At 42.1% G+C, this 23,922-nt stretch overlaps 2 protein-coding genes across 2 annotated transcripts in view; both read left to right on the top strand.

Annotated features, from left to right (window-relative positions):
• LOC105894420 (guanylate-binding protein 1-like) overlaps positions 1-23,922 on the top strand; it is a 272,853-nt gene that overhangs the window by 230,945 nt on the left and 17,986 nt on the right. The window lies entirely within an intron of this gene.
• LOC105890563 (guanylate-binding protein 1-like) lies at positions 470-22,982 on the top strand. Its single transcript, XM_031562396.1, has 11 exons — positions 470-641; positions 9,367-9,444; positions 9,610-9,659; positions 9,826-9,935; positions 15,809-16,011; positions 16,498-16,740; positions 17,783-18,063; positions 18,545-18,757; positions 18,991-19,093; positions 22,559-22,813; positions 22,927-22,982. The coding sequence occupies exons 1-11, from the start codon at positions 470-472 to the stop codon at positions 22,980-22,982; spliced, it is 1,764 nt and encodes a 587-aa protein (XP_031418256.1).

The raw sequence follows: 23,922 nt of genomic DNA, 5'->3' as shown, positions 1-23,922 counted from the left end.
TTCCTCTAACATCATAGAACGTTGACCAGAACGTCATGGTGTGACGGGGCCTTAAAGAGCGCAAAGTTTGACTTTTTTTGCTTAGATTTTTTTAAAGTTACTGAGAAATAGACACACTTCAATGTAAAAACCTTGTTATGTAACTGACAAAATATGTCTGAGGGGATTGGTAGCATGCTACTACCCACGTTGCTAGTGGCGTGATTGGTTTGTTGACCTGTCAATCTCACTATAACGCCTCCATTATCATCACCCCAACCCCATGCGCCACACACGCCTTCCGTCATCCGTTGGATCAGCGCATTGCAACGCAACAGTCTAAGCCAGGCATAAACCTGACACTGTAAAAAAACAAGGAATGATATGATGGAAGAACAGAAAATATATAATTGAATCAAGATTTGTGTGTGGTGTTAATTGTGTAGGTTGTACTGCCATCTTACCAGCCATGTCTGGAGATCCACCCCACATGCCAGCACCTGTGTGCTTGATTGAGAATGAAGGGGAGGGACTGCGGACAGTGGAATCGGCCCTGGACATCCTCAGGAGGATCAAGCAGCCTGTGGTGGTGGTGGCTGTGGTGGGGTTGTACCGCACTGGCAAGTCTTACCTCATGAATCGGCTAGCTGGACAACAGTCAGGTAAACCTCACACACACACACACACACACACACTCATACATAACGAGGAGCGGCAGTGTACATCTGACTATGCCACCAAGTTAAAGTGCTGGGTCTCACTCATGGCACTCACTTTAAGTGCAGGGTTCTTCGGGTTTGGTGGGAGCAACACAACAGAATCATCCAAAGAACAGATTTCCGATTAAAAAGTATATTTATTACGAACTTTGCTTTCTTATCCAAAGTCCATGTACAACAGTCTGTGGGTCACAGCAGCATGGAAAACAGTAAAATTTCTGATCAGTCCGTCAGCATCCCCTACACTACATCGCAGACGCTCTATGTTGAGTCTATCCATGCACGCACCCACACACACACACAAACACACACTCACACACACACTCACACACACACACACACACTGGCACACGCACGTGCACGCACACTGTTAGGTGAAAATTCACTCAAGTTACCTCAGGACTCCGGAGTTGCATATAAGTATATTTATTAAGCAACAACAACAACAAGCTTGTCGGGCTCACCCACATCCTGGCAGGGCAGAGAGAGGCACAGTCCCTGCAGCAACTCAAGTCCGGGTTCCTGCTCTGGCACCATATGCAACTCCAATGCAACTATCGAATATTTCTTTATCAAGTATTCTATTGATTATTTAATCGGTTAATCGAGCAATCGGATAAAAAGTACTTTTGCGTTTTTTAAACAACAATATCAATAGTGACTCACGTTATTAGCAGCCATGCTAACGTATCTGACCGAGTAGCATCGCAGTTGCAGTGATCATATTCAGTTATCAAAACATCCAAAACTTCATCAAAGTTACCAAAACCCATTGCATTCAAGTTATAAATGTCTTATGATCATGTAGCACTTAGTCATTGCTTTCTGAAAGATTACCATGACAGATTGAGATAGATAGAAGTAACGTGACAATGGCGACCATGCTTGGTTTGTTTACATTCTAAACTTCCTGTGGTGTTTACTCTTTATGCATCCCTTATCTCTGTGGGCATCAGAACAAAAGTCCCACTCAAACGTTGACACATGGTCAAAAAGTACATTAAATGATGTCAATACAAGGGCGGAGATCCCATTTCATTGTTAGGGGGGACAATAAACAGTACAATTTCAGAGAGTATTTCCTGGGGGGGACATGAAAAAATTGCCGTCTGGCCCTATCTCCCTCTGTCTCTCCCTTACGTTTTTTTTGCAACTTGCCTTACATTATGTCAAAGCGGAAAGCGAACACTGGTCTGTCATGCCGTGTATTGCATTTTAAAATACTGCTGTCACACGGTCAGCGTGGGTTTTGCTCGAACTACTGGAGCAACTTTCAACATGTAACCTAACTTCACCGGTGCAGAGGTGGAGGTACTGTTGCAGAATGTAGATATGTCCATTCTATTCCACCATGGCTATATCCATGCGACTGAGTTTAGTGCCTATTTATTTATTCAATGCCATTTGCAGTGTTCGTGTAATGCCTTTATTTATGTTAGGACATCACGATGCCTCGTAGAATCATGACTATAAATGTGAAACGTTGTTGTTTATTATACAAATATTCTCGCATTTATTATTATTATAATAATTTAAATCCGAGGACGTCAGTAGAATTGATGTGAACGCAATCACCGAATTCTCACAAATTCAGCCCTTAAGAACATGGGCGCACTCCAATCTGGCCGTTTAAGACTGCTATTTTGCATTCTTTAATTCTGTTCAAAGTTAAGAATGGATCCCAGAGGAGAAAACTTTCATGAATCCCAGAATTGTCCCGGGAACTTCGTAAGTGTCAGTGTAAGTACATTTCCGTGTCCAGTCCCCTAGGTGTGGTCCTTAGCCAGGCCCTATTGCGGACATTTGACCAAGACTGGTGCCTGCTGTGATATCCATCAATGTGCTAACACTCCCAAAATGTAGAGCAGTACAGTTATTGTTAAAAGTCCCACACATCGTTTCATTTTCTTGTAACTCCCCATGACTTCACAGAGATAAAACCGCCCCACCCTCGCAGTCTCCACTAGGCTCTTCTACCCCACTGGACAGCGTTGTTTGCTTCACCAATGTTTGTAATGGGTGGTCTCTAAAACCACCAACCCCCCTTTGTAGGTTAGACTTGCTTTCACAGTGGGCCGGCCCTGGAAAACTGTAAAGCAGGGGTCTCAAAATCCGACAAGCGATTTTATCCGGCCCGCCGGCTCCTCAGAATTTTGCAGAAAGTTCCATTGATTTGAATGGGCCACCCCAACGTTTACCGCTAAGTAGTCCAGTCATTTAACGTAATGGAAACTGAATTGAAGTCAGCAAGTAATGCATTGCTATGTTGGTGGAACAAACTGCCTAGCACTACCAGAGCAGGGGCGTCCCTCTCTACCTTCAAGAAGCTTTTGAAGACCCAACTCTTCAGAGAGCACCTCCCTTCCTAACTGGCACTTCGACTGGTGCTTAACTTGCATTTACAGCAGTTACATTCCTGCACTTCTTTTTCTTTTCTATTTCGTTTTTCTATTTCTTATTTAAAGTAGTATTTATTGTTACACCAGGTTTCTATTGCTCGTAGCTTGACTGTTCTCTCCCTTGTACGTCGCTTTGGACAAAAGTGTCTGCTAAATTACTAAATGTAAATGTAAATGTAAATGCTACGCAACACCTGGAACTTTAAAGATCTATCTGCGTGAAGAACAATTGTTTCTTAGCGGAAGTCACGAAATGGCAACAAAATCATTCAAAATAGGTATTTTGGAGGAATGTCTTCTATCGTTTTGACAAGTAACCGAATAATAAACTGGATTCTGTATAGTCCAGCGGTCATTATCAGAAAATAAATCTAGCTGCATGTCAAAGGCAAAAGTTTCAGTGCGTATTTTTTGGCTCTGGACGAGAGTACTGACATAAATGATAATGCTTAGCTCGCAATTTTTTTCCGCGGTGTTAACAACCAGTTTGAAGTGACAGAGGAATTACTTTGTGTAAAAACAATGCAAGGCCGTACCACAGCCAAGGATGTATTTGAGCAACTGTGTGACGCAATGGAGCATGCTGGTCTGTCATTGAAGTCGCTCCGAGGAATAATACATTTATTTTATAAAATAAAATGATTCAGATTTTTGCTGAAACTTCATTCAGTTTTCTGCTTTGTTTTGTTTGTTTGCAGCCTTGTTAACAACTATACAGAAGTGGTGCAATACAGCATTTGCTTTGAACTGTGCATGTATGAAGGAAAAATATAGATGTAGTTGTCGATGAAGACATTATCCCACTATTACTGCTGTATATGTAAGTCATGGGCTATCAATGGGACAAAGTGATCTTAAAGAGTAACTTTAACAAACACCTTTATCCAAAGAGCATCTTGCATTGCCCCGGAATTGAAACTCAGGTCAGCTACTTGTTATTCAACAACACTAACCATTGTACCACTGATCACACATGGTAGATTTGCCAACGCAAAAGTGGTATCTACAGTATTGTAATAGGCAAGCCAACAGATGGGGCGACAGTGGTACGGGAGGTAGAGAAGTCGTTTAGTAATCAGAAGGTTGCTAGTTCGATTCCCTGTCGAAGCGTCCTTGAGCAAGACACTGAACCCCTAATTGCTCCTGATGTGCATCAGTGTAGATGTAAAATGTGTATACATCCTTGTAAGTCGCTTTGGATAAAAGCGTCTGCTAAATGACTAAATGTAAAAATGTAAAAAAAAACAGATAAAAAAAATCTGGCCCCCCAATGACCAGACTGGATGCTCATCAGCCCCCGGGTAATTTCAGTTTGAGACCCCTAATGTAAAGGAAGACAGCTCCTATCCTCTGTCTCTGTCTGGGGCAAGCTTACTCGTTTGCATTGTGTTAGATGTATCCAGGTGTCAGGGAATATCGGACGACACAGGGAATGCTTGGAGAAGGAGTTTATTGTGAAACACCAAAGCCGGGGAGACAGTGAATGATTAAGGACAAAACAAAGAAAAAAGGGACTATTAAGCACAAAAGATTTAATGGGAAAAGCACAGAAGTTAAATGCTCAAAAGGCTCAGAAAACACAAAAGTTGACTATTCAAACGATTGGAAAACAGAAATGGGGATTGTGAATGGAGATGAAATGCAGCTGGGAGTTTGAATTAGATTAGATGATTAGATTAGATTAGATTCAACTTTATTGTCATTGCACAGAGTACAAGTACTGAGGCAACAAAATGCAGTTAGCATCTAACCATAAGTGCAAAGCAGAAGAGTGCAGAGTATGTGCATAATGGTAATATAAATATAGATAAATAGGATATATACAGTATGACATAAGATATAAGTGGTATGAGCAGTAAGAACATGAGCAGCAATAATGGTGATTAGTGCAGATGTGATATAGATATGTGTAAAGTGCAGGTGAAGTACAGGTGAAGGTGGCAGTAGAAGTTATAAAGTTATAAATGAGGTAGGAGACATGATAAAATATAAATACGATGAATATGGATATGGACAACAATTTTAAATAAATAGATATAGACAAATGAACAATTTAGTGCAAATGTTCAGTGGCTGGAGGGAGGTGTGTGGCAGTCAGGCCAGGGTAGAGGGGGTCTACTGTAGGAAACCCGGGGGGGCTATCACCGTGGTGCAGAGTTCAACAGGGTGACAGCCGCAGGGAAGAAGCTGTTCCTGAGCCTGCTGGTCCGGGAACGGAGGGCCCTGTAGCGCCTCCCTGAGAGGAGGAGGACAAACAGTCTGTGGTTGGGATGGGAGCTGTCCTTGGGCGCGCCTTCCGCAGACATCTTTTGCGCTGGACCGCCTCGATGGTGGGGAGTGGGGAACCAGTGATGCGTTGAGGGTTAAGGTCGAGGTGTTGAGGGTCCAAGAGAGTTCCTCGGAGATGTGGACACCCAGGAATTTAAAGCTGGCGACACGCTCCACCTCCGTCCCGTTGATACAGATTGGGGTGTGTGCGCCACCTTTGGTCCTCCTGAAGTCCACAATTAACTCTTTGGTTTTCATGGTGTTGAAAGCCAGGTTGTTGTTGGCACACCACTCTGCCAGGTGCTGGACCTCTTCCCTGTAGGCCGACTCATCGTTGTTGCTGATGAGGCCAATCACTGTTGTGTCGTCTGTAAACTTTACAATGGTATTAGAACCATGTACAGCTGTGCAGTCGTAGGTGAAGAGGGAGTAGAGGTAGAGCACGCAGTCCTGTGGGACACCAGTGTTCAGGATGAGGATTGAGGAGGTGTTGTTGTCTAACCTGACAGACTGAGGTCTGTTGGTTAGGAAGTCCAGAATCCAGTTACTGAGGGAGGTGTTGATGCCCAGATCACTGAGTTTTGTGATCAGTTTGGAGGGGATTATGGTGCTAAATGCAGAGCTGAAGTCTATGAACAACAGTCTCGCGTAGGTGTTACTGTTGTCCAGGTGGGAAAGGGCGGAGTGTAGTGCCGTGGAGATGGCATCCTCCGTGCTCTTATTCTGTCGGTAGGCGAATTGGAGGGGGTCCAGTGTGGGTGGTAGACATGTTTTGAGATGAGCCAGGACCAGACTCTCGAAGCACTTCATGATGGTTGGAGTGAGTGCAACTGGGCGAAAGTCAAGTCTCGCTGTGGGTTCTGTGTATGCCTCTGCTTCTAGAGTTCTCTTTCTTCTGACAACCTCACTGTGCTCGGCATATCTCGTTCTCTGATAACTGCTCTGCAGGCACCCGAGTCATACACAAAACAAAACAAAACAAAAAAATTATTGGCTTTCTTGCCACCATTAGCCTAAGCTTATCCCTGTTTGGAGCAGCCAGTAATGCAAAAACATTTTCAAAATCTATGTTTGATATTTTCTCTCTATATACAAACCTGCTAATTTCTGTCATGAATGCATTTTTTAACCGCATGGCGTAAGGCCCATCATCAGCCCATGGGGCTGGTGCTAGCAGTTCACTGGATCCTTGAATACTTTTCTCAGTCTTTTTACACACAGTCTGATATTTTAGAGAAGTCTCTTATGTCTGTGTTGTAGACATTTTAACCCACCTCTCATTGCCATCATCACGTACTTCTTCTGATTTGGACGCACCCATTTACCCATTTTAAGTAATTTTATTTATCTTAATACCTCTAACTGATCTTGACCTTTTTTAATTACCAGGGAATTTCCCTAAGGTAATCAGTCCCCTATTGGTTATAGGTGAAGGCACCTCAGTAATGGGAGATCAGTCTTATAATTAGATATAAGTAATTTCTGTTTTCTTACCCATTGTAAAAAAGTTTACTATGTCTGACTCAACCAGGAGTAAGGGATAGTTACCCTAATTCGTCTCAAACCGAGGAGACCAAGGAATATGCCACTTCTGTATAGTCTTAGCTCTGTTTACCATCCAGAGGCTACACATTAGGAGATAGCTCTCCTAATTTGTTTCAACCAACCGAAGAGAACTGACATATATAGTATCTCTCTTAATCGAACAAACAAAAAAAATATAGTCCAACCCCCAGTCCTGTTAATTCCGTCACCCTCGGCTCTCCACACTGGCAGGCCCTGGCCTCTTTCCCATTCAAGGCAGAGGCAGAGGAAAAAGGAGTCTCGTACTCCCCCGTGCGGTTTAGGTCCTGATGATTAGCCCAGTGCAAAGAGTCGATCAGGTTGTTGGAATCCCGGACGAAGCCCCTAATTATGTTGGGTGAAAATTCACTCAAGTTAAGGACTGTGGAGTTGCATATAAGTATATTTATTAAAAAAAAAAAAAAAAAATTTCTGGCTCACCCACGTCCTGGCAGGCCAGAGAGAGGCACAAAGGGACCAGGCTCACTCCCAGACTGCAGCAGACGTGAAAGAAGCAAATTTAAACACATCACATAAGGTTTATATAGAAGTATAGTGTTCCCAGACGCCTAAACAATTTGTTAGCAGGGATAACCACGTGGTGGGTCTCTGACGTCCAAGGTCATCTTACTATGCTTTTTGTCATGCAAGGATGTCGGTTTTACAGAAGGTCGAAAGAAGCAAAGTTCGACCCTTCTTATCACCTCTGGTCCAAACATGTTCTTACAAATATTCAGACTAAGTGGTGTCAGTTACACACACATAGGAACACAGAAAATCCATGTTCCTGCTTACATAAGCACACGATTCATACAAGGTAATTATTAATACAAGGCACTCGATTAATATATTCTTAAGTCATTAACTCTCACACGCACAAACGGCAGTATTGAAGACGAATCTAACTCCCAGTCTTTGCTCAACTTAGCTTCACTCGGCCGCCGCTTTATGAATCGGACAATATCTCCAGCTGGCAGCCAACTGACGTGGAAGTGGGGAATCTCCCACAGCAGACTTTTAGTGAAAAAGCAGATCTCGTGAAGCAGACTGGATGACATGAAATTGAACAACATCAACACCTATACGAATTAAATAAATAAACAAGGATAGCAAAACAGATTGATAAGCATAGAATGAGAACGGCAGAAACGCAGGCAGGACGTCAGATGACGAGATATGAAGGATGAGACATTCATAACATTGTATTCAGTCTTACTGACCTTTTGTAATGCCAACAGGTGCACTTCGTTGTGGATAAGGAAAGCCTATTTTGCTACATTTTTGTAGTCCTGGTAATCTTTAGTTTGGCATATTGGTGAAGTTATTAAGAGGACCATTTCTTAATCGTTTTGTTCTTGATGAATTAATGTTTTAAAAACACAGCAATTTTCATTGCAACTTTTTGTAAAAGCTCCCGCAAAATCAGGAATTTTAGGCCGCAAATATCTTAAAAAATGTTCTTCCAGAAGCCCAGAAAGATACACTGCAGTGACAAAAGCTGCACTCTTGGATATGGATAATTGTCATAAAAAGACATGTTTCGATGTTCAGTTCAATGTACAGTTCAAATAATTGTTAAGTTGTTATATTGACTGCTGTCATTAAAAGAAACACATGAACACCATGATTCCTTTAAGTGTTTGTGTCGGTGGCCGCGCTGTGCCGCGCCACGCCGGACCGCCGGACACCCCCACTGTACATGCATGGAACGTTTACTCACTCATTCATTTACACAACACACACATGTGCACACAAACACAAGCACACACATAGGCACACACACACACATGCACACAGACACACACACAGAGACACACGCACGCACACACACATCAACAAATCAACACATGCAAAGTTCCTATATGTTCACAGTTTGCTTTGCCCAGCATCATTTTGTAATGCCACTATTGACCTGAAACAGACTGAGTCTGAGTTATATGTAATGAGCTACAGGAATATTTCAGATTTCAAGCACAGACGGGAATCAGTACCTGGAATAATCCAAACAGGTGACACGGAAGGAACAGGCACTTTAATTCAGCGTCTCATAGTGCTTTTAGCAAGAAATAACTGTTTGATGTTAGAGGTGTTGTTGCTGCCATATGTAATAGTTAGGAAGCTGATGGGGCTTAGCATTACTCCGTTCCCTCATTTTATTGCACACATACAAACCCACACACGCATAAACACACACACACACACACAGAAGAAAATAAATGAAAGGTTAATTGCAAACGTGTCTTTTGTCTATTTGCCTCCTGAGTGCAGCCTCTATTCTGTCTGAACTGTATATACTGACATGGACCACGTAACGGGTAGGACCAGTAGAACATCAATGATACAGAAATAAAATTAAACACACCATCACAGTAGGGCCTAGCTCCTTTGTTGCTATGACAACATTGATAATGTGTTCAAATATTAGTTGTTTATTTCAGGCTTTGCTCTGGGCAGGACCATTGAGACTAAGACCAAAGGCATCTGGATGTGGTGTGTGCCTCACCCCTCTAAACAAGGTGAGCAAATCTATTTATTAATTCATGTGTTTGTAATAAAGCACTCTATTCATCTTTAGTGGTGAGTCACTGTGTGACTACAGTTACTATAGTTACTATGGTAACCATGTGTAACACAGGAAGTAGTGGGCTGTGTCAGTGACAATGGGACGACCTCTGTTTCAGGACATACGCTGTTGCTGTTAGACACTGAAGGACTGGGTGATGTCAACAAGGTGAGGACACTAACGTTTCACTATTTACATATTATTATACTCATACACTGCAGTGGTAGGAAGAAGTGAAACTGAATACTGACTGGTTTAAAATACAATTCTGAATGCAGAGAACGCAGAAAGAACATAGTTGATTAACCAGCCTACAATTTTTAATCAATCATAGGGCGACTCGAAGAACGATGCCTGGATCTTCTGTCTGGCCGTGCTGCTCAGTAGCACCCTGGTGTACAACAGCAGAGGCACCATCGATAACGATGCTGTAGAGAAACTCCAGTATCCTGTCTCTCTCTCTCTCTCTCTCTCTCTCTCACACACACACACACACTTTCCCTCGTAGCCTCAGCACATAAACAGCGATGACTACAAGAGCCTGATGGATGAATCAGCTGATAGAAGCTAATTGCTGAATTATTGATATTGGCATTTTTAACTTCCATTAAAAAAACAAAAAAGTATGCAAAAGCCAAACGTTAATTCTTCAACTAAATAAGTTGAAGCTGACCGTTGCACAGACTGAGTACAATGGAGTCTGATCTGTGTCTTCATGGTAGGTAGGGTGATAATTTTCACGTGAAATGCATTTCTTAAAGCAGCACAACAGAGGAATTGCTAATCGCTAACAAGATGCTAGCAGCTAAACCTAGCGAAATTTGCTTACTTTGACACTATGACAAACTAGTGAGTCAACAACTTTCCTAACACAGTCAAACATCAAGCAATTGCAACACAAGACAAAGCAAAACGGCCAATAAGTTACTTACTAGTCCGGCAGAGAGTAGTACTCGGGCGGCTTCCAGAAACTTACATAGCGAAGTAATATGCCTACGGACCTTGGTATGGCAATGGCACAGAGGCCATTCTCCATATTAAACGTCATTGTAGCGCCCCAATTTTTTTAAACTGTTATTTTAAGGTAAAATTGCTAATCCTAACCCTAACCCTAAAGTACAATTGCAACATACTGTTACTTTAAATAATAATAAATACTTCTCAGCATTTCTCCTTTAAGCCTAAATAAACGTTCATATTACTCATGCCTGGTTTTGCCGCAGTAACCTCAGAGCTAGTGAGTGTTGTGTCCAAAATACCACTCTTAGGGCCTCATTTCCGTACATTTGCGAGCACAGCGTAATCAGCGCCTTCGCCAAATCGCAAACAGTGCACAATGTGTTTCTGCATTTTCCGTAGTATTTATCAAACAAGAACCTCGTCGCGTTATCAGCGCTTTACTCCGCCCTCTAGTGTAATTAGCGCACTGCTAATAAGAGAATGGATGATGAGTCAAAATTAGAATTAGAATTAGAGCTTTTGGTTCACGAGGTTACAGCAAACGTAAACACAGTTCAAGGCAGAAATGCTCAGAAAAATGCTATCTGGCAGACTATTACAAATAAAATCAATGAGTTGTCATCTACGCGTCGGGAGGTGGTGAAGGAAGGAGGACGTGAAAAAAGGATATAAAGAACAGGTTTCTGAACAGGTGGAGGGTGTTCCATGGCAATGTTCCGAAAGCCCATTATTCCGAAAACTCGGTATTCCGAAAATATGCTAATTTGTCCAGATACCAAAAGTTATGGTAGCCCTATACCCCAACAACACAAAACTCATTAGTCCGACAGCCTGCTGTTCCGAAATTGTGAGCACAGCAACGTGAACCACTATAGCCCACATGCACATCCCAATTAATTGATTACACAATCATAAACATATAATTGCATTTATTTCACAACCATGAACTTTAATTCAGAATATTATTATACACACATGGCATTTGCATCGCGATGATAAAAAAATACTTTTATGATAGCCAACTTTCAGAGCAAAAAACCTGCATCATTCTTAATAGCCTAGGTTATCAATAATAATAATAATAATAATAATAGGCCTACGTCAAAAAAGTCAAACAAAGTTGTGGACCAAGAACTGAACTGCTGCCCAGTATTCCGGCAGCGTGCGTGATTGTTGTCGCGTTTGAGACGCGCAATTTCTCCTCTCCAGGCGCCTCCACGTTCTCCTGTGTGTGCGTGCGCATTGAATCAGTAGCCTGCCGCCTCCAACTTACGAGAAGGAGCCTCACTTCATTGAACTTTGAGTCTGACATTTAAAAATGATTTGAAGATGGGGCCATCGAGTAGGCTAGGCCTATCTTACAATTCCGGCCTTAATTGTGCCACTTAAACAGTATCTTGTTAAGGTTAAAATCAAATCAACTCAAATCAAACTTTATTTGTACGGTGCATTTCATACCAGGAGGTAACACAATGCACCTCACAGTAGAAAAAAAGGGGGGGGGGGATTACAAACACTTGGAAAGACACACAGATTTTTCAGAGATAAATAAACAGGAAACTACGTACTAACCATACTGGCACCGTAAAGGACTGCTCAGGACGGTTATCGTCAAACTAAGAGACAGCTGCTGGGGTGGGTTACAAACACTTGTAATAAAATGTTGCGGCCCACTGACATCCCTAATGGAAAGGTAGCCTTGCATTGTCCACTATTAGTTAGGCGCTCAAATGGCCTTAGTTATCTGACCACATCACATCTGTTTGTTTTATAGTATAGCCTTTATTATTTTGGGCATCACAACATAAACATATTAGCCTGATGTTGTCATACTCATAATTCTAGTCAGAATATGAGTCTGATACTGCTCCATTGGGCTGTGATTATGGGGCGTGTTATACGTAGTATGACCATAACGTAGAACATCGGTGCCAGCTGATAAATTAATAATTTGAGATTTGTGCCAAGGGGGGCGAAAAAAAAATGCAGCTTAAGCGCAGAGACAGGTGTTTGCCTGTCTCCTAATAAAGTTGGTGAAACATATGCAACATTCGCTGATTAGCCTACCTCTTGTTACCAGCAGAACACACAACACTATCCAAAATGGCATTGGATTGAAGAAATCAGGCCTATGATGTGCACTGCGCATGCATGCTTTGTCAGTGCTTGACAACATCTGCATAATGTCCTTCGACAAATTACCGGTGATTTCCTTCGCATGAGTGGTACTGTCATGGCAAAAAGTGACCGGGTGCCAAAAAGAGCCCGGGTGATGTAATATTGGCTTTCGAACGACTCTTGAGTGACAGTTGCTATACCAACGCTTGCATTACGTAACCCGGACACTACGTAACCCGGGCACTTTTTGGTCAGTCTCAAGAGTCGTTCGAAAGCCATCAGCTACTTGTTAGTCACTTAATATTGTGCCTAAAACTATTAAGTATTCCGTTTTAGCTACACCTGCCGGTATCCTGTACATCAACATTTGCAGTCAATACTACTTTTTTAATCGCTATATATTGTGGCTAAACAAATTTTTACCCGGTAAATAAAGTGTTCCATTTTAGCCGTTTACATCATCATTTGCATTTTAATTGAAATTGTTTAGAGTAGAAATTCGTTTTTATAACAAGGAGAAAATATACTGATATACGGTGCTTGTTTACTTGGCTTGCTACCGTTTTAGCAAGCCAGCCAGTTAATTTGCTAACATCTTAAATAATATACGGTGCTTGTTCATCTACCTTTTTAGCAGGCCAGCCAGTTAATTTGCTCACATCTTAAATAATATACGGTACGGTGCTTGTTCATATACCTTTTAAGCAAGCTAGCCAGTTCATTTAATAACATCTTAAATAATATATGGTGCTTGTTCATCTACCTTTTAAGCAAGCCAGCAAGTTAATTTGCTAACGTCTTAAATACTATACGGTGCTTGTACATCTACCTTTTTAGCAAGCCAGCCAGTTCATTTGCTAACATCTTAAATAATATACGGTGCTTGTTCATCTACCTTTTTAGCAAGCCAGCCAGTTCATTTGCTAACATCTTAAATAATTTAAGATCTACCATTATTTGTTGATATAGGCCTATTTAGAAAGACTTGGGAGAGTTCATACTAGCTTGCTAGCTAAACACTAAGCAAAATAATGTGCCCCAGCTAACGGAGGAATTGCTAATCGCTAACGAGATGCTAGCGGCGAAACCAGTTGAAATGTACTTACTTTGACACTATAACAAAGTTGTGAGTCAACAACTTTCCTAACACAGTCAAACATCAAGCACATGGTTGTTTTGCTTGGTTTATTGCAGGTAAAATACAGGCAAGCTGGTCTCAGGTAGCGAAGTATAATGCGAGATGCTCTGGGGTAAATTGCGTTATTGAGGTTGTCTGACTTCCAAAAAGAGCCCGGGTGACGTAATGCTAACGTTGGTATAGCAACTGTCACTCAAGAGTCGTTCGAAAGCCAATATTACATCACCCGGGCTCTTTTTGGCACCCGGTCACTTTTTGCCATGACAGCACCCTATATTCAAAACCAGAGTAGGCTAAGTTAACAAATATTGCCTAGGAACAGTTATATGCGCGATAGCCCGGTGAGCATCTCTGCTCCGCGGCACAAACTAAATGCTGAGTGTGTTTTGTGCAATTTAAAATATTTCTAAATTATGCCAGGGGGTGCAATGCCCCCGCCCCCCCCCCCCCCCCCAAACACCGCACATGCATAGGCCTACATTTTAGTATATCATTAAACAGTCATTAAACTCGTGAGCCTGCACTTCCAGCATCCATCTATAGGCCTATGTGTAAAACATGAAAATTCCTCCCACGGACTGCAACAAACACGCTAGTGAGCAGGCCTCTTGCATTCTTCACCTTGCACACGCACTTTTTGCCACCCAACCACAAACAAGAATCTGGCACCACTGGTCGGAACAATGGCATTTCTGAACAGAAGGTTTATTTTGTTGGAGTAAAGATATTTCTGACTATTTTTCGGGAAATTCAGATTTCGGAATATCGGGATTTCGGAACACTGGGCCATCCTCGGGTATGCAGGGGGTATCGATATATTAAATGATATATCAAATATAAACATTTAAACAAATAACATTTCTGTTATATTTTCACCACTATACCCACACAAAACCCTGATGTTCGTATTTTTATTTTTTAATGAATTGCGTAAAATTTCTCGTACGCACATAGTTTTCATTTAGCAGCTGATATGTCATGCTAAAACAGCTCTTGTTTCGTTACAAATTGAACAGACCTGGTTTAAACCTGCTTTTGAGTCGGAAAATTCTCACTCAAATTAGAGACGCGCTCTCGTCAGGCAGTCTTAGTAAATACCACGGAATATATAATTAGGCGCACTTTACACATCTCCTCTTATCTTTTTGCAGCGAACACCTACTTTCTCTATCTGCTTCAGCAGCGGGCAATCTGCGATTTTACCCAAGTGTGCCGCGTTTGTAAATACGGTTCCATGTCTTTACCCGCAGTCTGTTAATAAATCTGGCCCTTAGTCTCAAACTTATAAACAAGAGTCAGGAGGCTGGATGTGTAGATCTGAAGTTTATTGCTGTCGTCCCGTCCAGCAATGGAGGTGGTTCATGAAGCATTTAGGTGTGTGCAAGCTGTTTTAAAGGCCCCTAGTCCTCCTATAATTCCTTTAAGCCTAAAACAACCTGACAACACTCATGCCTGGTTTTAATGGAGTAACATTAGAGCTGGTAAGATATCATCGGTCACCGTAGCTTAAATTCGACCGCAAAATAACATGAGCATTAGTTGAGTGATGGAGGCTTGATTGCTTTGACAGCTGCACTGACTAACTGATCAATGGCCTGATCATTTTCTCACTTGTCTTATCCCACACATTTTCTGGCAATATCGCAGTTGCTAAGTTAATTATCCACAAAACTGGCTAATGTCAGCGTTTGTCAGTGTATGAGCGATAATGAACGATGAGCATAGGGAAGGAAAGTGATAACCTACACCTTTAGTGGTGTAAAATCCCATTGATACAAAAAAATGTATTGCCTACTAAACCTTTGTTTAGGCTAGATAATTATTTTAACAACATTATGTCACTAAGCTAATTGTTGGAGAAAATATTGATATGTTTCTGATGAAAATGACGAGTGAGATGAAAATAATCATTATCAGATTTTTAAATCCACAAATATTGAAATCGGTATCTGTCTTAAAAATCTTATATTGGTCAGACTCTAATAACTATAGGGTAAACACACACACACACACCCTGTTCTTTACTCCTTTATATGAATATGATGTGAAACTTTAAACAGAAGAAGCAGTGGTGCAGTCACTTTTCCTTAGCCAATCACAGCTATGTGACTGAGATAACCGATCACGTCCAGATAAAGTCAGCGTGCGCCCGTGATGAGTATGGCGATGAGGAGGACTGTAAGTTTGTCCGCTTCTTCCCCGACTTCATCTGGGCCGTTCGGGACTTCACTCTGGAGAGGAATATCGAGGGTCGTGACGTGAACGAGGACGAGTACCTGGACTATGCCCTGCAGCTGAAGAAAGGTTAGTCTCAATGAATGGTTAAATATATATGGTTTTGTTTTTCTTGACAAAATGGAAACAGCTTTGTTACTATTATTATTATTATTATTATTATTATTATTATTATTATTATATAATAATAATAATAATAATAATAAGTAGTTAGAGCAGTAGTAGTATTACTAGTAGTAGTGGGAGTATGAGTGGTAGTGTTGTTTTTGTTCTTTGTTATTATATTATTTAGATTTGTAAGTTGATTTTTTCATCAACCTATTAAACTATTAATTATTTGCAAACATAACAGCAGAACATTGCATATGTGCACCGTCACAAACAGAAATTACAGATCATAAAGAATTGAATTATTGTTGTACAGGCACCGGTTCCGATATTAGTTTAAAGTTATACATTTATACATTTGAGAACACAAGATTGAAATGTAAAGTTTAGACAAGGTTGAGAGTATTTAGCTTCAGTTTCAGACAGCTTTTGAATTTGCATTCACAGGTCAGTCTACTAAAGTATTGACCTACAACCAACCGAGACAGTGCATACGGAACTTCTTCCCGACACGGAAGTGCTTCACCTTCCCGTTCCCAACGTTGATGAAAAAAATGACGAACCTGGACTCCATGGCTGAGGCTGACCTTTTACCAGAATTCCTGGATGTCGCTGAACGCTTCTGCAGTAACGTCTTTGAAGTGAGCCGCGTGAAGACGGTACAGGGTGGTCAGGAGGTCACCGGCAGCCGTGAGTCACAGAGCTTCTTTTGTATCGTTGATGTGTTCAAAGAAGAAGGAATAACTGAATATATGCAGAAAAGATAATTGAAAAAGAGAACAGATTGTATGGATGGATGGATGGATGGATGGATGGATGGATGGATGGGTGGATGGATGGATGGATGGATGGATGGATGGGTGGATGGATGGATGGATGGATGGATGGGTGGATGATGGATGGATGGATGGATGGATGGATGGATGGGTGGATGGATGGATGGATGGATGGATGGGTGGATGGATGGATGGATGGATGGATGGATGGAAGGATGGATGGGTGGATGGATGGATGGATGGGTGGATGGATGGATGGGTGGATGGATGGATGGATGGATGGATGGATGGATGGGTGGATGGATGGATGGATGGATTGATGGATGGATGGATGGGTGGATGGATGGATGGATGGATGGATTGATGGATGGATGGATGGGTGGATGGATGGATGGATTGATGGATGGATGGATGGGTGGATGGATGGATGGATGGATGGATGGATGGATGGGTGGATGGATGGATGGGTGGGTGGATGGATGGATGGGTGGATGGATGGATGGATGGATGGATGGATGGATGGGTGGGTGGATGGATGGATGGATGGATTGATGGATGGATGGATGGGTGGATGGATGGATGGATGGATGGATTGATGGATGGATGGATGTATGGTGGCCCTGGCCTGATCTAGCAGCTGGTATCTTTACAGTCACACAGCCCAGAAATATGTTTGGGTCACACTTTATTTTAAGTAGCTTCTGGTGCAATAAACATACAAATGTTGAGTAATTACATATTTGTACTTGGACTGAATATACATGTCTTAAATGCAAAAACCTAAAAACCTTTACATTTAAAGCTTCAAATGTTAAATGTTAACACCATACTAAGTAGGAATTTAAAATAGTGTGAAATTAATGTTTTTGTTCTACTTATACTCTGATTCCATACCGATGATTTGAGATATAGATCTAAGTGGGCAAAAACCCCCTTGCCTTTCACTCATTGTCTAGAGTTCAGCCATCTTGTGAAGATCTACGTGGACACCATCAACAGTGGCAGCATTCCCTGTCTGGAGAATGCTGTGGTTGCCATGGCAGATATAGAAAACCAGTTGGCCGTGGATGCAGGCTTCCAGCTCTATGAGCAGGCAATGGGGAATTTGAGTAAGACCTTTCCCACGGATCTTGAAACTGTCTCTGCTGAACATCTTCGCCTCAACGGCCTGGCAATGCAGGAATTCCACAAGAATTCCTTCAAGGATGAAGGCGAGAAATACATGAGGCAGCTGGAGGCGAGTTTGGAACAGTTGAAAAACTGTTTTTTTTTAAACATCAAGGAAGGATTGCAGACCTAGAGTGATGATGAACAGTTGACATTGAAGTTCTTACATTTACCTGTATTCATATATTCATTTATCCATTAATTGTATCCAGACTTATAACGGTTTAAAGGTATGTTGTTACCTTACCATATATGCACCTTACTCTTCTGGTTTAGCTACTTATAGTGTTCAAGTGAACTCGCAAAAGCAAAACAGACTTTCTTTTGTCGGATATCCGTCTGGGAACCTCTATGATGCCTGAGTTGCCAAGTTGTTATGTTTTGAAGGGTGTAGTGTTCAAAACATGTAGTACCTGAACACGATTCTCCAGGTTGGAGACTCCAACTTGTTTTTTGTTTTTTGTTTTGTTGTACATTCCGAGCATTACATATCGTATTTGTAGTTCATGTTCCTTTGGCTAAAATGTGTGCTGTGGCTTCCCCTCCGACAGGAGAAGGTGTCTCAGCTCTATAAGCAGCTTAACACTCTGAACAAGGAGGCCTCGGAGGAGCTTTGTCGGAAGGTTCTCTTGGAGCTGTACGAACCAATGGCCGTCAACATTCAGCAGGGCAGCTATGCCAAGTCAGGCGGGTATGAGATCTACTGCCGTGACCGAGACGCCATGGTGGCCGAGTACAAGCAACATGACAAGAAGGGCATGAAGGTGAGTGCCAGGGCAGTATGTGTGTGTGTGTGTGTGTGTGTGTGTGTGTGTGAGCATGGTATGTTTGGAACTCTTATGTGTTTGTGTGTTTCCGTGTGTATGAATATGTCTGTGCTTGTGGGTATAGGTGTGTCTGTCTGTATTTGCGTGTGTGTGTGTGTGTGTGTTTGTGTGTATGAGAGAGAGTGTTTGTGTCTGTGTATATGTATGTTTGTTTTCTCTCTTGTCTTGAGGGGGAACAGGTGTTGGAAGAGTTTCTCCAGGAGAAGAACGCTGAAGCAAACTCCATCCTAAAAGCTGATCAGAGACTCACAGAGGCCGACAAGATGATGGCCGGTGAGACGGCTGTCACCAACACATGCGGTTTCAGCCAATCAGAGCAAAGCAGTGATTTTCATGCAGTAACTTCACGTAAAATGGGTCGGACTCTACAGGCCTTTCTTGTATGGTGGCAGAAATTGCCTATTTCGCCCAGGCGAGTTGTCTTTAACTCTGGTGATGAATTAAATATTCCACAGAGGTGTGGATTTTGGATATATAATCTTCTCTGGCAGGGGAAATCTGCATGTGCCAAACACAAACCACTGCCCAATTCTGATCCATCTATCGAGCAAATACAAAATAAATATCATGTTCCCTTTATGAGAAGAGTTGCACATTATGCAAATTATTTCTATTTTAGCAAGGAAGCAGGAGCACATGTTATGGATTAATACAATTAATCTGAGTTGACCTTGAAATTAAGCTTTTTTTTAAAGGTTAAACTCACTTTTAAAAACTTGAGTATCGGGAAAGAGGTAGTCTTACTTGTCCAATTTGAAATGGACGAACAGGCTATAATCCATCATGTAAATACACAATAACGACTTTTCTTGTTATTTAAAATCATATGTTAGATAGATAGATAGATAGATGGATACTTTATTAATCCCGAGGGAAATTTAGTGGTAGTGCAAGATAGTGGTCCTGTGCTTGTGTCTGTGTGTGTGTGTGTGTGTGTGTGTGTGTGTGTGTGTGTGTGTGTGTGTGTGTGTTATGAAAGTGCAAAGAGCAAAGTGATAGTGCAGAATATGTAAGTGGTAAAGTCTGTGCATGCGGCTGAGATGAGATGAGAAGGGGAGGGCAGACTGAGGTAGACTGGTAGGACTGGCATTAAAAAGCTGGATGGCCCTGGGGACATTGGACTTCCTCAGCCTGTCTGATGAGCATGACAGTGACAGGAGTCTGCCACTGAATGTGCTCCTCTGTTTGTTGAGAGTACTGTGTAGTGGGTGGTGGTCATTGTCCAAAATGGTCAGCAACCTACTCAGGGTCCTTCTCTCTGCCACTGTAGTGAGGCAGTCCAGTTCAGTGCCAACAACAGCTCCCGCCCTCCTCACCAGCCTGTCCAGTCGCCCTGCATCCCTCTTCTTTATGCTGCCTCCCCAGCACACCACAGCATAAAAGAGGATGCTGGCAACAACAGACTGGTAGAACATGCGCAGGAGTTTGTTGCAGACATTGAAGGACCTCAGCCTCCTCAGGAAGTAAAGTCGGCTCTGACCCTTTTTGTAGATTGCATCAACGTTGGCTGACCAGTCCAGTTTATTGTCCATATGAACACCTAAGTATTTGTAGGTGGTGACCACCTCCACACTGACCCCCTCAATGGAGACTGGTAGCAGAGGAGGCTGGGACCTCCTAAAGTCCACCACCATCTCCTTGGTCTTAGTGGCGTTCAGCTGCAGGTGGTTATTCCTACACCACTGCACAAAGTTATCCACCAGGCTCCTGTACTCACCCTCCTGTCCATCCCTGATACATCCCACAACAGCAGTCATCAGAGAACTTCTGGATGTGGCATGACTCCGTGTTGTAGGTGAAGTCAGATGTGTACAGGGTGAACAGGACTGGTGAGAGCACAGTCCCCTGTGGAGCACCAGTGCTGCACAACACAGTCTCAGAGACACAGTCCTTCAGTCTGACGAACTGTGGTCTCTCCGTCAGATAGTCAGTGATCCAGGAGACCAGGTGGACGTTCACACCCATCTGCAAGAGCTTGTCACTCAGTCTGAGGGGCTGGATGGTGTTAAAGGCACTAGAGAAATCAAAAAACATGATTCTCACAGCACCTTTCCCCTTGTCCAGATAAGAGTGTGCCCTGTGCATTAGGTAGACGATGTTGTAGTCTAAAGGCTTTGTTGTTTCTACGACTGCATTACTGTGTGGCCATGCAGTTGCTTCAACGCAGTCGTGAACCTTTCGAAGTTCTGCGTCTATTGATGGGTGTCGGTTTGTGTGAATCTCTGTATTCCTTCAACAATGAGTTGTAGAGGTGCTCATATTTCCTTACTTCTGTCAAACGTTCTTCTATTTGGTCCATGGTGAAAATGTGATTGCCAGGCGCACTGCCAACACTTTTAAATATTTTTATTTTAACTTTTAAATATTTCATTTTGCTGTGAGATGAGGGAATGAAACCGGAAAAGTGAGATTCCAGAAATTATGTAGTTAACGGATCAATCACAGCCCTGCGGTCTCTGTCGTCTCGACGTATAGTTAACAAATTTTGGAGGTGCACGTCAGGCCACGGAGAGGTGCTTGGAGGGGGTTCGCAACCATGCAGAGGGCTCTGTGTGTCTGCCTATAAGTTTGACCATAAATAAGGCTTTAGGAAGAAGAACAAATGTTGCGCCACACAAGCGCATTGTCCACTAAGGGTCTCTTGGTATAGCCGCAGAAGAATACAGAATGTGTTTCGGTTGGTCCAGGTGTAAAAATTCATCAACATAAATTTTCATAATCATAATCTCCCATATCTTATACACGCTCCATTCAGGTAGGCCACCTTTTCCCAAACTGGGGTGTGCATACTCGAAGGGGTACGCAAAGGGACGTAAGGGGAACGTGGGGGAAAAAATGTGAATTGCATTTTCAAAGTGAAAAAGCCCATTACATTTTCAAACTGACCTATAAATAGACATGAAATCTTAAATAGTCTGTATATTTGGCATTGCGACTGGGCTATTCACTTATGTATACATTGTAGCGCTCAGTGAAATAATTACACTGCCAAAAATAGCTAGTCTACCTCAGATCAGGATGTTAGCAGTACAGTTGTTGCTAGCCAAGCTACTAGTTTTTTTGTGTGCAAATCAACTCGGTGTGACAGACATTGTGAAATGCGACATAACAACGCACCTCAGTGACAAGACTTTGTGGGGGGTACGTAGCTGGAGATTGAATGTCTTAAGGAGTGTGTTCTATTACCAAGCATAAGGAAATTTCAACCAATGTAGCTCACTTGTCACACCAATGATTTTGAGTTTTTGAATTATCTCTGTGACTGTATTGGACATGACACTATGGTGTTGTTAGGGGGCATCAAGATAACAACATGAATACTAATTTGGAGACTGTAAAAAAAGATTGTCCCTCTTAATACCATACAGTATATTGAAGTTTGAAAGTATGCTATGTACGTGAAGATGTGGAAGTTAGGGAGTGGATTTTCAATGGGAGGCTGGTTATTGTCCATTGTCAACATGTGTCTAGTCCATATTTGGAACTAGTGTGTCTAGTCCATAAGTTGGCTCTAGAGTGGGAAGTCTCATCATGTTTTGCACTGAAGTCACTTCTGGTCTCCCAAGGCTAACAGTACATGAATTGGTCTCACTGTACCTGCATACATACATGAACACACATATATGTCACATACATTCATACATTCATAGATGCATATCACATATGATCACAATTGACCAACAGGACAGTTTCTATCTCAAAACCCTCACATGTGATCCTCCCAACCCCCCCCCCCAGAGGCCAAAGAGAGGGAGAAGGTGCAGGAGCAGAAGATCATTGCCATGGAGCAGCGGCATCAGGCCCTGGAGCGCGCCCTGGAGGACCTGCGTCTCAGCAGGGAGCAGGATCTTAGGCGCCTGAAGGAGAAGATGGAGGAGGAAAAGCAGCTCCAGCACGAGGAGTTGGAGCGAGCCATGGAGAGCAAACTGAAGGAGTACAAGGAGATGATGGAGAAGGGCCTCAAGGACCAGGCAAACATCTTGGGCCAGGAGATCTGATTTATACATTTTCTTTCTTGTGCCTTGTTATAAAACTGACAGTGAAAATAAAGAGAGGAAACTAGTTGATTTGCCATGTACACGATTACTTTAGTCTTTACCTGCCTTTTTCTGCTGGGAAACAAAAGCGTTCCGGTTTAGAGGAGCAGTTTATATTACCTTAACCCTTAAGAGGCCCAGGCCTGTTTGACTTTTTTAGGAAGTCTCACATGCCTTGATGTTTTTGTATATTTCCCCTAACTAAAAGTATTGATGCACAAGTGGCATATATGATTATGTTATAGAAGACATCAGCAATAACAACATTAGATTTAAGGAATGTAGAAAAAATTAAATTGTATTTAAATCAAATGTAAAATCACCCTTACGAAAACCTTCATTCAGAGCTGCTCAGAATTTGTACAAAAAAACATTGTAAAGATTTCGGACCGAGACTTTTGAACTCTGAACTTTGTAAACATAGGTGTTGGCTATACATATGTGAGTTTAGCATTCAGAAAATGTGTGTGGTTTTACTACTACATATTTATAATAGCAGAGTGACCTGTGCCTCTCCAAAATGTGTTTCCCTACAAATGCATATTGATGAGTTACCTGTGACACCTCAGACAGAGACAATGGCCATTACATAATGGCCCTGGAATGTCTTTGTGGCCCACTACCCCCACAGGTTTTCTCGCCGCACTATGGCCCAATAGAGATCACTGAATCACCATTACTTATCATATGAATAGCTGTCATTTGCTAATGGGTGGGTCCTTAGGAGCAGAAACCTCACTCACAGACAGAAATGTGCAAGAGATCAGCTCTATTCTCCTTACAAAGTGGTTATTTATATTTTATTTTCAAACTGTTTATATTTTAAAAGTAAAGGGTTCGAGGTTGCTGTGGGTGTTTTTTTATGTCTCTAGGACAAAAACTCGCGGAGCTTTAACAACATGAAACAAAAAATGTTCCCACTGGTGGGAAAGGGCCTCTGTGGATTCATATCTGAATTTACCTCCATGTATTTATTCAGACACTTTTATCACAAGTGACTCTCAACTGAGGTAGAACAGTGGAGCTGCAGTAAATGGATATACATATAAATTCAAAAACGTGTTT

This window comes from Clupea harengus, chromosome 24, assembly GCF_900700415.2.
Source record: "Clupea harengus chromosome 24, Ch_v2.0.2, whole genome shotgun sequence".
NCBI classification, from domain to species: Eukaryota; Metazoa; Chordata; class Actinopteri; order Clupeiformes; family Clupeidae; genus Clupea; species Clupea harengus.
The sequence above is the reverse complement of the archived record's forward strand: the minus strand, read 5'-3'. Positions and strand labels throughout refer to the sequence as shown.

Coding starts and splice junctions, on each gene's coding strand:
- LOC105890563 (XM_031562396.1), top strand. CDS start 470: ATGCCAGCACCTGTGTGCTTGATTGAGAATGAAGGGGAGGGACTGCGG. Junction 16,012..16,497: donor TGCCCTGCAGCTGAAGAAAG/GTTAGTCTCAAT, acceptor TTGCATTCACAG/GTCAGTCTACTAAAGTATTG. Junction 16,741..17,782: donor TCAGGAGGTCACCGGCAGCC/GTGAGTCACAGA, acceptor CTCATTGTCTAG/AGTTCAGCCATCTTGTGAAG.